The 14,220-nt window shown below is 39.6% G+C and overlaps 1 protein-coding gene across 1 annotated transcript in view; it reads right to left on the bottom strand.

Annotated features, from left to right (window-relative positions):
• Positions 1-12,874, bottom strand: part of B3GAT2 (beta-1,3-glucuronyltransferase 2) — an 85,539-nt gene extending 72,665 nt beyond the window's left edge. Inside the window, exon 1 of the mRNA XM_053461172.1 lies at positions 11,164-12,874. Coding sequence (XP_053317147.1) covers positions 11,164-11,817 — 654 coding nt within the window. The 5' untranslated portion in view covers positions 11,818-12,874. The remainder of the gene's footprint in view (positions 1-11,163) is intronic.
• Positions 12,875-14,220: the final 1,346 nt, after the last annotated feature.

The following is a 14,220-nucleotide window of genomic DNA, read 5'->3' as shown; positions in this document are numbered from 1 at the left end:
GTGGGTCGCCAATTGCCCACTCATTCGCCTTTCCCAATTCTGCTGCTGCTGCTGCTGCTGGTGGTGCCAGTGTCTCTTCGATGCCAGTTCGCTTCCTGGCTAGTGTCATGAATCAAATGTCCCTAATGGTAAGGGCAGTTTCTCCCCCCTGGCTGCCTCTGTCTGCGGTGTGGCAACGCCTGCTACCTCCGCCGGAGTGGCCAGCTTACGCTAGGGCCTAGTGTCTGAGCTCTGGAAGTCTGCTGCCAAACGTCTAAGACTGACAGTGTTTGGGTGCTTTGCCCTGGGGTGAAACAGGTGAGTGGGTCGCCAATTGCCCACTCATTCGCCTTTCCCAATTCTGCTGCTGCTGCTGCTGCTGGTGGTGCCAGTGTCTCTTCGATGCCAGTTCGCTTCCTGGCTAGTGTCATGAATCAAATGTCCCTAATGGTAAGGGCAGTTTCTCCCCCCTGGCTGCCTCTGTCTGCGGTGTGGCAACGCCTGCTACCTCCGCCGGAGTGGCCAGCTTACGCTAGGGCCTTGTGTCTGAGCTCTGGAAGTCTGCTGCCAAACGTCTAAGACTGACAGTGTTTGGGTGCTTTGCCCTGGGGTGAAACAGGTGAGTGGGTCGCCAATTGCCCACTCATTCGCCTTTTCAATGCTGCTGCTGGTGGTGGTGCCAGCATCTCTTCTCTGCCAGTTCGCTTCCTGGCTAGAGTCATGCCCAAAATGTCCCTAATGGTAAGGGCAGTTTCTCCCCCCTGGCTGCCTCTGTTTGCGGTGTGGCAACGCCTGCTACCTCCGCCGGAGTGGCCAGCTTACGCTAGGGCCTTGTGTCTGAGCTCTGGAAGTCTGCTGCCAAACGTCTAAGACTGACAGTGTTTGGGTGCTTTGCCCTGGGGTGAAACAGGTGAGCGGGTCGCCAATTGCCCACTCATTTGCCTTTCCCATTTCCTTTTCCATTTCATTATTTTCCTTCTGATACACAACCAACCAAACATAACACACACAATAACACATATAACACATATAACACACAGTGACATCACACATAACACACATACACACACACTTACAATGCACAAAACACAAGGACGTTTTCCTTGTTATTTGCCCTGGCCTTCACTCACTAATAGCATTACATTAACACTATAACTCACACTTCACCCTATAACATTTTTCCATCCACATACCTGCCAACAGACCCAACTTTTTCAGGGACAGTCCTGCTTTTTTCCAGTCCTGTCCCATCTAATTTAGCTAAACTAGGTATGCAAAATGCAAATACACATAGGTAGTTATAGCTTGGTAGGTAACGCTACTATAAACATTTAATAAATATAATCAAGTACTAAATAATAAATCTAACTTTAAAATACATTTAAATAAACCCCTATTTTTTTTTAAAAAAAAAACATTAAAATTAAATTATTATTATTTAGACATAATCCATCTTTAACCAAACCAGTGCACTGCTACTAATCTTAAACATAACCGTACATTAACCCTAAGCTATTTTTTAGTTCTTGTCCAACATTTTTCCATCAGCATACCTGCCAACACACCCAAGATTTTGGTGGACAGTCCTGCTATTTTCCAGTCCTGTCCAATAAGTAAGTTGGGTTGTTGCAAAGTATGCCATTGTAAATAGGTAGCAAATGTTAGGCATGTAAAGTGGTCCAAAATCAATTTAAAAATGTAAAATATTCCCTATTCTTTTATTAAACATCTATGGACAGTACACCTCGGTATGTGTGTGCAACTCTATTGGTCGTTTCGGCAGGGGGCTCGCCTGCCATCAACGAATGAAGTGCATTCTGCAGTTCTGCAATTCACTCGTTGATGCCAGACCAGCCCCCTGCCGAAACGACCAATAGAGCTGCACACACGTACCTTCACGGCAGCTGCTGCTGCTGTGATGTGTTATTAACCCCGTATTAACCCCTGCTAGGCAACCAGGAGGAAAACGAAGATTAAACGAGCACGAAGAATGTCCGCGAATATTCGCCCGAAGAGAAGACAGGAACGGGCGAATATTCGCGGAATACGAAGATTTTTTTTTCCCCGAAGACGAGCACGAAGACGAACACGAAGAGCCCCCTGGTGCCCAAGTCTAGCAGAAACTACTTTTGTGTTTTGCCAGATAGTAGGCTTATAAACCATATGACTGAGACCTCCACAACATATGGGAATGCAGGGTATGCAACCCCTGAGGTCCTTTGCTAATAAAGGCCTCAACACTCGACAGTACTAATACTGTTATTATTCTGCGTATTGGTTTTAAAGCAAGTTCTCCAGTTAAGAGAACTTGCTTTTTCTTAAGCCATATTTCCTCTATTTTCTATATGGTATACATAGCAGGTAACAGCAGGTTATGAAGAATATGAAGACATTGTATTCTCAGAATAAAATTTCTGACTTACTATTATTACTCTTAATAAATACCTAATGATCTTTAATCTTAATTTGTAACAGTAGTAAACGTATATTGTCTGACCAATGTAATATATCATTGATACAGTATCTTTGTTTCCAGGGGAATAGTCCTCTATGGCACTTGCCCCAAAAGTTATCTCTTATCATTAATTACAAGTATGACTTTAGCTTCCGACTCTGGAAAAGCACTAAATCACAAATATTGCAAAGGTCCTTTTTCATTCAATCATGTTCATGCATTTTGCCTTTCTACATTAATGTAAAACAATTCAGTGCCGGCATGATGCATTTTCTCAAACCTGAATCCGAATGCTATATCCATGAGTCAGATAAAGAGCATCTCATACATACACATTTTAACAAATAAATGGATTGTGACACAAACAGCCTGTTTCAGTTAGACGCATGACAAGCCTTCCTTCCAAGGTCAAATGTATACCTGTAAGGGGATTGATTGAACAGATGAAATCCAGGCCCTTACTTGTTCTGGATAACTAGGTTTTAACACCTAAATCCAATTTCTTATTTTTGTCTTTCTTCATCAGCACAACTCCTCGGGTCTCTGTTCTATTAGAGATCAATTGAGTTGTGATAAGACACCAAGCAGACAGAATATCAACTAAGAGACTTTAAAGCACACTGAGTAAAACAGCAAGAGAATTCACTATTTTAACAGAAGTATGACATTTTCACCTTTTTTAATAGCACACTTAATCTATGATAACATACTTTGACTTGCCATCTACCTTTCTGCAAGATCAATCAAATTACAGCAAAAGTGATATAGAGACTCGAGTTTCTTAGAGGACATTTCAAGCATTCTTCTGTTATTTCCCGTTGTGTAACGCAATATTTGTGTGCCTGTGTGTATATGTACGTGTGCATGTATACATGTAGCAAATCCTGCCGGGAGATAACAGCCACAATCCTATTTCAAGGATATTTAAACTTTCCCCGTGCGTGTTCTCTCCTGTGACAGAGATGATTGGCTTTTACCATCTTCATTGCCAAGGAGCCAGCCAAAGATGATGACATCATAAGAACACGCTCGGTAATAGCATTTGCATTATAAGCACAAGGAAATTCAGATAATAAGGTTAGAGTTACGTTTCCAGTACTCCGATTAAAGTTAGAGGACATCAAAAGAGTGTTCAATCTTCCTAATGTAATACATAAAAAATGGAATTTAGGAGAAAGAATTGTTCAGAAATCTGATTTTCGAAACCAAAATAAGATTACTTGCATTGCTCAATAGTCTCCTAAGGTATTATATAGTATAGTTATGCTTGGGGAGGTTCAGTACGACAAAATATTATTCTTGAGTATACAGTAATGTTGGTTAGCATTGACAAAAAGCTGGTTTTGTCTCTATTTGTTCCAATAAACTTTCTTTATCAGCTGACCTGGAGGTTGCCATTGTTGTCAGTCCTGTGATATTCTTTTCCCTGCTCAGACACCACACTGAGCTCATTCTTTACGCAATGCTAATGAAGTATGTTCCATAGACTTTTATTAGAATATTCAGGTGGGTGATTAACAATTATTGTTTCTCGCAGGCAGTATGATTAAGGTGTTTGTCTAGAACATTGGGCCAAGATAACAGATTGGAAACACATGCAAATGGCTAAGATGCAGCTGTTTGAAATCATTAGATTATCCAAAAACTACCACTAGAAAATGTATTATTAATCTGTTACTAGTAATGACAAAACCTTTGGAGGTTCCACATGTTCAACATTGAAGGGTGGAAGTCTAAAGATGTGTATATACTCTGATTGGCCAGAGTGAAAAAACTTACCAGGTTGTTGGACCCATCAGGCACAGCCATAAATATCTATGATACCACTGCTTGTATTTTCTGGCTACTTCTACCTATCAGCCATCAATATGTACTCTCCTATACACAGTCCCCCCCACTGTACCGCACCAACGACCCCCAAAACAGCTTGTAATGCTCCCAAAATGGCTTGTAATGGCGGCTACACGTAAACGCCAATGAATGAATGAAGTTTTGCAATTCGTTTTTTTTGATTTATAACTCACAAAAACAGGCAATTTTCATTAAAAATAAAGTTTGTACGAAAACGAATGCACAAGTCTAATATATATATATGTATGTATATATATATATATATATATATATATATATATATATATATATATATATTTACACACAAATACTATTATGGGAGTTCCCTTTTACGTTTTACGTATGTTAAGAAAAAAACAGATACAAGCATTGACAGACAATCAAGGTTGATCTTAATATAAGTAATTCCATGACAACACACCACCATAAGTGTACAATATTCTTTTTGTACAATATCAATGAATCTGCCTATTTAAGTACCGTTATGCCATTCGTTATCTTCCTGAATTTCTTCACAGACAATAGCTAACCACAGGATCTTGAAAAAATGATGAAAATCTATAGCACGTATTATCACAATACAATTATGTTTAGTTAATGAGATTTTTATAAAGCTCTTATTATGTTTATGTTGGAGGATGCTTAATTAGTTTAACTGATTTGTAGACTTTTACCAATGTGTTACTTTCTCAATTTACGATACATTTTGTACTGCTTATAAATCACACACAAACATATCCAGCAAAAGCCACATTGGAGTCTATATTCCATTAAGAACACGACAATCGAGGAGCATAAATGAGTACATAGAGTACACAAATACCAGTTTATTTTTTTTTTAACAAAATAAGTACTGTGAAGGAAAATGGTTTATGGACAAATGATTATATCACATTGTGGCTCCTAGTGCCCACCATCACAAATGCACACAACCCACTGCTCCAATGACCACATTTGATGACTAACTCAGAAAACCACAACAGCATAAAGCACATGATCCTCATTACCAAGAGCGGCTACTCGCCCAATGTGTAGGCTTGCCCTTGCATGGGACAGTTCATATCTATTTTGCATTAAAGATAGCCAATTCAACTCACTCTCCGAATCACATTCTTATTGACATTTCTCGGCATGAAACTGCTTTCACTTAACTGTTGACATATCAGCGTCTACAAAGCCCATAAATAGACAAAACATTTCAGTTGTGGTTTTGTGTGAAGACAAGCAGCATATGAAGGTCACAACATAAGCCAATAAACAATATAAAAATGAACTGGGCTTTAGTAAATTTTACATTGTTGCTACATACATACAGGCATACTCGGCTATATGGACCTTCATTTTACGGACAAGTAAAGACATAGTTGCAATGAAATCCTTCCCCTGTTTATATACACTCGCTTTGAAAGAACGGATATGTGCTGGCATGATGCCAGCACGTCACTTTGTCTTTTGAGCATTTTGCTCATGTTGTGGTGGATATGGCCTGACGATTGCAGTGCGGTACATGCATTGATATGTGACTTCACTTTAAGTATATTTTCATTTTACATACATACTCTGGATCCCTTGTGTTCGCTAATGTGGGGTATGCCTATATATGCTGTATATATATATATATATATATATATATATATATATATGTGTGTGTGTGTGATTTAGATATGTGACAGCACCCGTGTATTTAATACAGACTTCAAAAAGCAAGGCAGCTGAAATAGATGTAGCTTTTGAGTCAAATATTAAGCAGAGATTCTGTGATCCCACAGACCAGGAATGCCACAGCAAATTCTAGCTCTCCTATTTCAGTAGAAAATATGTCTTTATCCAACAATAACTTGTATAGAATTACAGTCAACCATTAAACAAATAATCTAGCAAAAACAAATCTCCAGGTACTGGTGTTTTAATTAACCATCTTGCTGGTGGGGCAAATGAGTGCTTTATTGTATGAACAGGGGGGAGCAAACAGCCATCAGAAATAATATCATTCACTCAACGCTCCTTTGGTTTGTTACATCCCGTAGCGTTCAAAGGGATGTCATGATTCCCCCAGTTCAAACGTAAAGTAGGTAATAATCAGCTTAAATTTATCTTGGGGAAATGTTATATATTCAAGGTGATTTATTGTCGACCTCACATATTTACATTAACAATAAATACTACACTTGGGGCAAGTATTTAAAATAGGAAAGTAACAGCTTGACCAAATTAAATAATAAAAGTTTGTAATCTAATATGAAGAGGCACAACATGGGTATCTGATGTATGTGTTCTGATTTATTGTCACAAGATTAGTTGTGTTAGTGAAAGACAACCATGGATGATGATCAATCGATGTCATAGACATTCTCTTTCTATGCTTAGGCGGATTCACCCAACATGATGGCTTGGAGTAGCTTGTGTAGAGATATAACTCCTATTCTAGGGAGAGGGTAGCTAGTGAGAAGGGGGTAGGGAGAGGGTAGATAGTGTGAGAAGGGAGGAGGTAGATAGTAAGAAAGTATGAGAGGGGGAGAGGGGGTAGATAGTGTGAGAAGGGGGAGAGGGGGTAGATAGTGTGAGAGATGGGGAGAAAGTGGGGATCTGATGGGGGAAAATGCTGTCCCCCCCCAGATTTTTAGGGGTTCCTAGGCCCATGTTGGAAGGCTTTCCACAAGATTATGGATTGTGCTCATTCAGGCACCGATGTTTGGCTAAAAGACGTGGCTCACAATCAGTGTTCTAATTCATCCTAATAGTGTTTAATGGGGTTAAGGTGAGGGTTCTGTGCAGGCCACTTGAGTTCACCCACACGAAACTTGTCATGCCATAACTTTATGTACGCTTGAAAGCAATGGGTTTGGCAAAAACACCTAAACTCAATAATTAGGAGAGGAGTCCACATACTTTGGGTTTTATAGTGTAGCGCACATGCCACCCCATCATTTACACATCACAATTTAAATAACCCCCTAGTTTTTCGATAATTCTTCTCTATGTGGTCCTTCAGGAAAAAAGCTGTGATGGAGAATTCTCTCAGCTAAAAGACCACAAGCCAAAATAACCTCACGGGAAGGTACCTTAAATCCAACCAGCCAGCTCTGCTGGGTCCCCCAACCCGATCATTATAATGGTGCACAATATAAGAATAGATTTAATTGCCCCAAATATACCAGCAGATAACTTGTAGAAAAACAAAATGTGCATAATCTGTTTTTCTACGAGGTATCTGCTGATACCTTTTGGGCAATTGAATCTCTGCTTATATTATAATACTACAGGTGTCACAGGCAGTGACGAAGACGTTTGCGGCCAAATACAAGCCAAGATCCCTCAAGATTTGCCAATTTGTCAACATATTTTTCATACAGAATCAACATTAATCTTGCTTTTTGATTTTAATTCTTAATCCAACTCGATGGTAATCAGGGACATAATTCTTCTTGTGGTGATTTTTTTTCAGGAACATAGCCTGAAAATAGGTAAGAAACCTGCATGATGTTCAAATCACCCTTACTGCATAGCCATAAAAGTGCTGGTTTATAAAGACAACTCATGATTATGTATACTGTAGATGCATATATGTGATGTATGAGCTATAAACTCTATGCCTCATTAAATACACTACATTTTGGGATTAGTTCCAAATAATTTACACTTACCAAACACGTTATTTTAGCATTTGAAAAAGGAATATGTGCTGCAGCTTGTTCCTTTAGAACATCAACGTTTTGATACAATCTGATATAAAATACAACCACAAATGTGGATACATATCAACAATCCTTTCACTGCCCTATCTTCATCTTAATCTGAAGTCCACAAGAAACCAGGGTGAATAGATAACAAGTATATCACATTTCCTTCTTGTTTCATGACATTCCAGTAGACATTGGGTGAAAGTGACATAAAAAAGTGGTGGCCTGGACGGTCAAGTGAAAAAATATTCTATACGTTAGCCTTCCGAAAAAGAACAAGGCATTGATTAGCTTTTTCATCTTAAATATATAATATAAAAGATGTAGTAGATCCATACAGCAAACCTATGCATATATTTTGCTTGGTAGCTCAAGGGAACTGCTGACCTCTACTGTCTGCAAAGCAATACAGTCCTCTAGTACACTCTACTTGATAGTCTTGATGTAAAATGATTATTATTTTATTGAGGGAGATCAGATATAGTCCAGTAAACCCAGCGAAAACCTAGAACTTGTAGATGTGCGATCCTTTAAAACTGCCTGCATTTTTCCATTGATGCATATACAATATATTACAGCATAGGGGAGGGCTTGTTGTCCAATGGATTTTCCATTTCCATATAGTATTTTATTTTTCTTGTGCCTCTATCACAGAGGTTTACGATTGTTTGTTATCGACAAAAGAGGCAGCACAAAAACCAGATGATGTGCCTTTTAATTCTTTATCTTCACTATCTGTCAAGAACAATCGTTTTAAGAGCCACAGAGGGAGAGCAAGAGCATTATTTATGGGCACCATATTTCAGGCTCTTTTCTACAGACAGAACGATAAGAGTTTCTAGAGAAAGATCAATCCTTTCCATTACCAGATATGTCAAGCTTGAAATGATCCATTTAAATTAGAAAGTTTGCTTTGTTTTGTTGGCTTTTACAGGCAATGCTTTTCGTGACTACAATGGTGGTAAGAAATGGCTGTAATTTATAGACAAGTGAAGATATTGCAATTATTCCCGCAAGCAACCTTAGCTATTTCCCCTCTGATGCTTAGGGCGTACTAGCCGTGTCCAAAAAACAAGACTCAACTAATATCCCAGATGTAAACCCAGATCTCACCATCAAGGCTCCATGTTATTGGATGCTTAGAACATGTGTGTGTTGAAATACATGTGTATGCAATTTGTAGGAATTAATATTACTGTGAATGTCATGCTAAAATAATACTAGGTAATGTCTGATTTTGGGAAAAATTTTCTGGCACATTTGTTTCTCAATAACTCAACATGAGCAGTAACGCATGATGCTCACCCACATCACCATCAATAGGCATTCATACAGTTACACTTATCATGTAGAACTATGCATACAAGTTTGTATACAATGTGATGACCAGCTACACAATGCTTGGTGGGAGAATATTTTCAAATATTGTCTTGAGATTAGCCAGTCCACTTACATCTCAAGTAAAAATGTTGTTAAAATGTCAGCATCAGCTATCCTTAACCCCTTGCAGTGCTGGCCCTTTGTGGATTTGCACAGTCTAAATGAAGTTTCTGCATCTCAGTGATATTAATATGTGGATTATTCAAAATTGTTTTACAGATAATACAGTAAATATAATGAAGCATGTGGTACGAACAAAATACAAAAAAAGTAATTGTAACATTAAATTAAAATAAGTACAAAACAATGAATTAGTTTACCTCTAGAATAAATGGATTGTATAAATTAGTATATAGAATAATTGGAAAAAAGAGAACGTGGTAAGCTATGGGTGATTCATTTGAACCTAGTTGAAGATTTTGAGATTGTACCCAAATGCTTTTTTTGTGTTTCTAGATTTTGCTAAGGCCCATTGGGGTACTGACTGACAAGGACTTTAGTTGGCATGTTCCCATAGTTGGATCATGTCTTCTTGTAAGAGTTCTCTACACAGCTTTTTCGGTGAACGTGTTTGGCGAGATTAAATAGCGCACATTGAGCCTGTTGTCCGACAAATTTGTTTGTGGCCATTGTGTAACTGGGCCACCTGTGGTTTTTTCACCCAGCTGAAAGTTGCCAGCTTGTCTCTGTTGAAGCCCATGAAATACTGAGCTATGGCAATGAATGATCACAAAGTTGTTGCTGCAAAAATGATGTATTTTTCCTTTTGCTTAAATCAGAAATCATGTTTAAGTACTTACTGATGGCACCTTAATCCCCTTAGACCATAAAAATGTAATCAAATGATCTCCAATTCTTGCTCTTTGGTTAAATGGGTACCTATGTGTACTTAACCCCTTGTGTGCAAGCACTGTTTAGCAGTGCTATCATTTGTAAAGCTCAAATAGCCAAACACATCAAGGAAGCAAACAGTAAATATAATGAACCTAGTGAACTTATTTATTACCCCTCATCATTGTCACATGGGACTCCCAACACTCTTGATGTATACAAATCTGCACACCAGAAGATATGCTAAAGCTATAATGAAGAAACAAACATGAAAGAATATGATCTATACACCCAGCATCAAAAAGGTATTGGGGGCTTAAGGACTGTCATTGTTCTACCTTAGATATTATTATTATATTCTGTCATATGGTTCATCCTTTTACTAGTTTGTGAATTTTATTACCAAATAATGTATTTTGGGGTGCCAGCATTCTATTGCAAGTATGGAGTAGCTAAGCACCCCTAATTCTCTATTACCATATTCTTTTCCTATTTGAGTGTTCCCTCTTGCCTTTATATTCCACACACTGTGGCTGTGTACATAAATCCATGAATTAATGTGTGTTTTCTTGAGAATTGTAGCCCTCACTTTTGAGATTTAGGATTCCACTCACAGCACCCTGAAGAAAGTAATGAATAGCTCTTAGAAGAGCAGAGCAGCAGGGTGTTTGAGGCATTAGAAAGTTTGCCAGAGGCAGCAGCAGTTCTAGCAGAGTTCTGGGAGCTGTCTAGCAGCAATGGTGCTGAAACTGGCAAAGATCTAGCCTGTATGCTGGGAAGTCTGGCTCTGCTGTGCTCACCATTAAATCTCGATTGCAATACATTATAATCAATACTGTTTTATACACCACTTGCCTCTGGGGCTTCAGTGGTCTTGGTCTTATCAGGCAACAATACTGTGAATGGTGTTCCTCACAACTATCAAGAGCCATAAGGTCCATTTGCGTCGAAACATATAATGTGGATAACACGGTGTTATGAAAATACCTCTTGGAAAAGCTCCAGACTGTAAGTGTTGTCATCATCTGCGAAAAAGACCACCCCAGCAGGGACCTCCTGTGGCTGGGCTGAGCGGTGCTGGGGGTGCTGGACCTGGGGCTGGTACTGCTGCCTGAGCCAGGTAAGTCCTGCGTTCCTCTGCTCTGTGGCCCTGGGTAGCCCGGCTCTTTTGTACCTCCGTGCCGTGGGCACATGCAGATGAGTGGCTCTAAGACCGGCCCTGGCTAGGAATCGGCTCACCAGCTCGGTGGGTTGTGCGGCATCCTCCACCACTATCCAGTGCAACCGAGGCACCTGACGGAATGTGTTAGCCAGGCGAGTGAGCTCTGCCTTCTGCACGGGCCGGCTGTACGTAGGGGTGATGGCAAATATAATGGGCACAGTGTCATTCTTAATCCTCTGAGCTCCGGAGCTGGCCACTTGCTCCTGGTTGGTGGTCCAAGTGCCCTGGCTGGTGTCACTTGGTTGGGGTCTCATTAGTGCCGCGCGACCGATCCTTCGGTTCCAGTATGGGGAGTAATGCCTGGCGGCCGGTGTTCTGCTGGAACCGGAGGGTTTCCTGGTGTCACTGTCTATAATAATCACTACAATCAGTACCCAAGGTAGAAGAATGAAGAAACGGCTGTACAGCACAGACTTCATCCTGCTGCCTGCTTGATGCCGGTGACAGTCCGAGGAAATCTAATAACTATTCCGTTACAATCTTCACACTTCCTTACTTTCGAAGCTACCGACCCATGTGAATAATGGATCGGGGATCTGAAAGACCGGACAGACACACGCACTACATTCAATCACAATTAAAAGAGAACCATTTTCCCATCCTCCGGTAATCGCGTAGCTCAGTTTCTGCATCCAGAGATCGCTTCTTTCCAAGCAAATCCACTTAAACCTCCTTGGCGTTTACTTGGCAGGACCGCGGGACTGCTAGAGAGCCATGATGCCGAGTCTTCTGGTGTTATGCGATTTCCTTCTCCTAAAACAGACAGAAACGCAGCCTTCATTGTAACAGCTTTGCAGGGAGGGTTAACACATTAGTAGCTTGTGTTGATTGCATTGCTTAGGCTATTAACACACAGCAGGCGGCTACAACGAGGCGACTAGCCTTCAGGCGACTAGCCTTCTCTGGGCAACGCTGAGAGGGTAAACAGAGCTCATTATTGCCCCCCAAACTTCTGCTCTACTTCAGTGTCCATGTGGGAAAGACGGAGGTCTCACTCCTGCATACAAAGTGATAAGAAGGAGCACATTCCTCCGTGTCTCCGCTTTGCCGAACTCCTTGGGGTTTAGTTCGGTCCTTATTTGTTCTTCTTTCTTCTTACTGCTGCATAGGATGCTGGGCAGAGTTGGGCTGTGTCGGTGTTTAAGGCGAGCTGTAGTGATGCTGTGGCTGAGTTTGATTGCTTGTTCTCTCCTTCCCTCTCCTTCTCCACACCCTTTTGCTCTCTCCCCTCTCTCTCTCTCTTCTTTGTTTCCCTTTCTTTGCAATCCGATGAGCTGCCTGGGTGGCAAGGTGGGAGGAGATACAACGGGCACCCCCTGAGGCTGACAGTGAGGGATGGGACCCTAGTAGTAATAGATTTCCTCTTGTAGAGCCTGCTCTGACTTGTTTGGTGGACTCTCAATTACTAAATAAAAATGATATTCTTCCCATCACTCTCAGCTCACCAAGACCTTCCCACCAGTAAGCAGTGCATTGACCAGCAAGTCATTTCCATGTTTGGGCACTGATCCAGAAAATAAATAAATTAATCTATCTATCTATCTATCTATCTATCTATCTATCTATCTATCTATCTATCTATCTATCTATCTATACATACATATATATATACATAAATTGATCTTTTAATTGCTTGGTTAGGGTGCTATGCTGCCGGGGCTCACTGTTTAACCCTTCAGAACCTGCAGAGTTACAGAGCAATTATCACAAACAATAGAGCAGTAAATTGTCCCTTTGGATTGCCTTTCTTCTACCCTAGATAATGAATACAGAAGCATTGATTGCAAAAATGTGTGGATCACCATATTCTAGATGAAAAAAAGAAGAGTTCATATAAAATGAAATTCTTGTGTAATTTGCTGCAGATTGATTTTTATAATTACTTGTATGATCAATATATTGAAATCATTATTTTTGTGCTGAAATATAAGATATAATGTTATTCAAAGTGGTGCTCATGTTTCTCCAGAGATTAATTTGTTCATATTTAATTGCTTATCCAACAGTTATCTGTATATTATGACCTTCCTAGGTGCAACTGCATAATCTTGTCTATTCAGGTCATTATAATGTAGGGTGTATTGTGCATACACAATTTTTATTTTCAAATGAGCTGCAATTGTGTTTATAGGATGACCTAGAACTGAAGCCTAATTCAGTATACATCATGGGTGGAGAACCTTTTTTTTTTTTATTTTTATTTTTTTTAACATAGCCTACTGCATGGTCAAAGAACTTTAATCAGGGATTCTGGTATATAACATACGAGGGATGTTCGAAAAGTTTTTAAATATATATATAAAAGTGCGGAAACCTTTCGAACGTCCCTTGTATATATATATATATTTTTTTTAATATGACATAATAGGCCTTTCTATACAATGTGCCCTAAAGGACATTTTGTTCTAGCTGTCAAACCACATACATAAACCACCTAAACGAATAAATGGGCAAAGGAATGCATTTTTGTGAAAAAAGTATTCACCCCTTTAAATTTCTTCTATTTTTGCTTATTTGGCACATTTAAAAGATTCAGATCATCCAAACAATTTCAATATAAGACAATGTGAGTAAACACAAAATGCAGCTTTTAAATGATCATTTCTTCTATTGAAGGTAAAGAGTTAATAAAAACCTATATAACTTGCGTGAAAAAGTAATTGCCCCACTAAACCTAAGAACTGGTTGTACCACCCTTGGTGGTAATGACTACAATCAAATGTTTGCGATAACTGGCAATGAGTCGCTGTGGAGGAATTTTGGCCCACTCTTTTGGCACAATTCTTTAAATTCAGTCACATTGGAGAGTATTTGAGCATGAA

The sequence above is a fragment of the Spea bombifrons genome, chromosome 3, assembly GCF_027358695.1.
Source record: "Spea bombifrons isolate aSpeBom1 chromosome 3, aSpeBom1.2.pri, whole genome shotgun sequence".
NCBI lineage: Eukaryota > Metazoa > Chordata > Amphibia > Anura > Pelobatidae > Spea > Spea bombifrons.
Note: the sequence above shows the minus strand (reverse complement) of the source record. Positions and strands in the feature narration are given on the sequence as shown.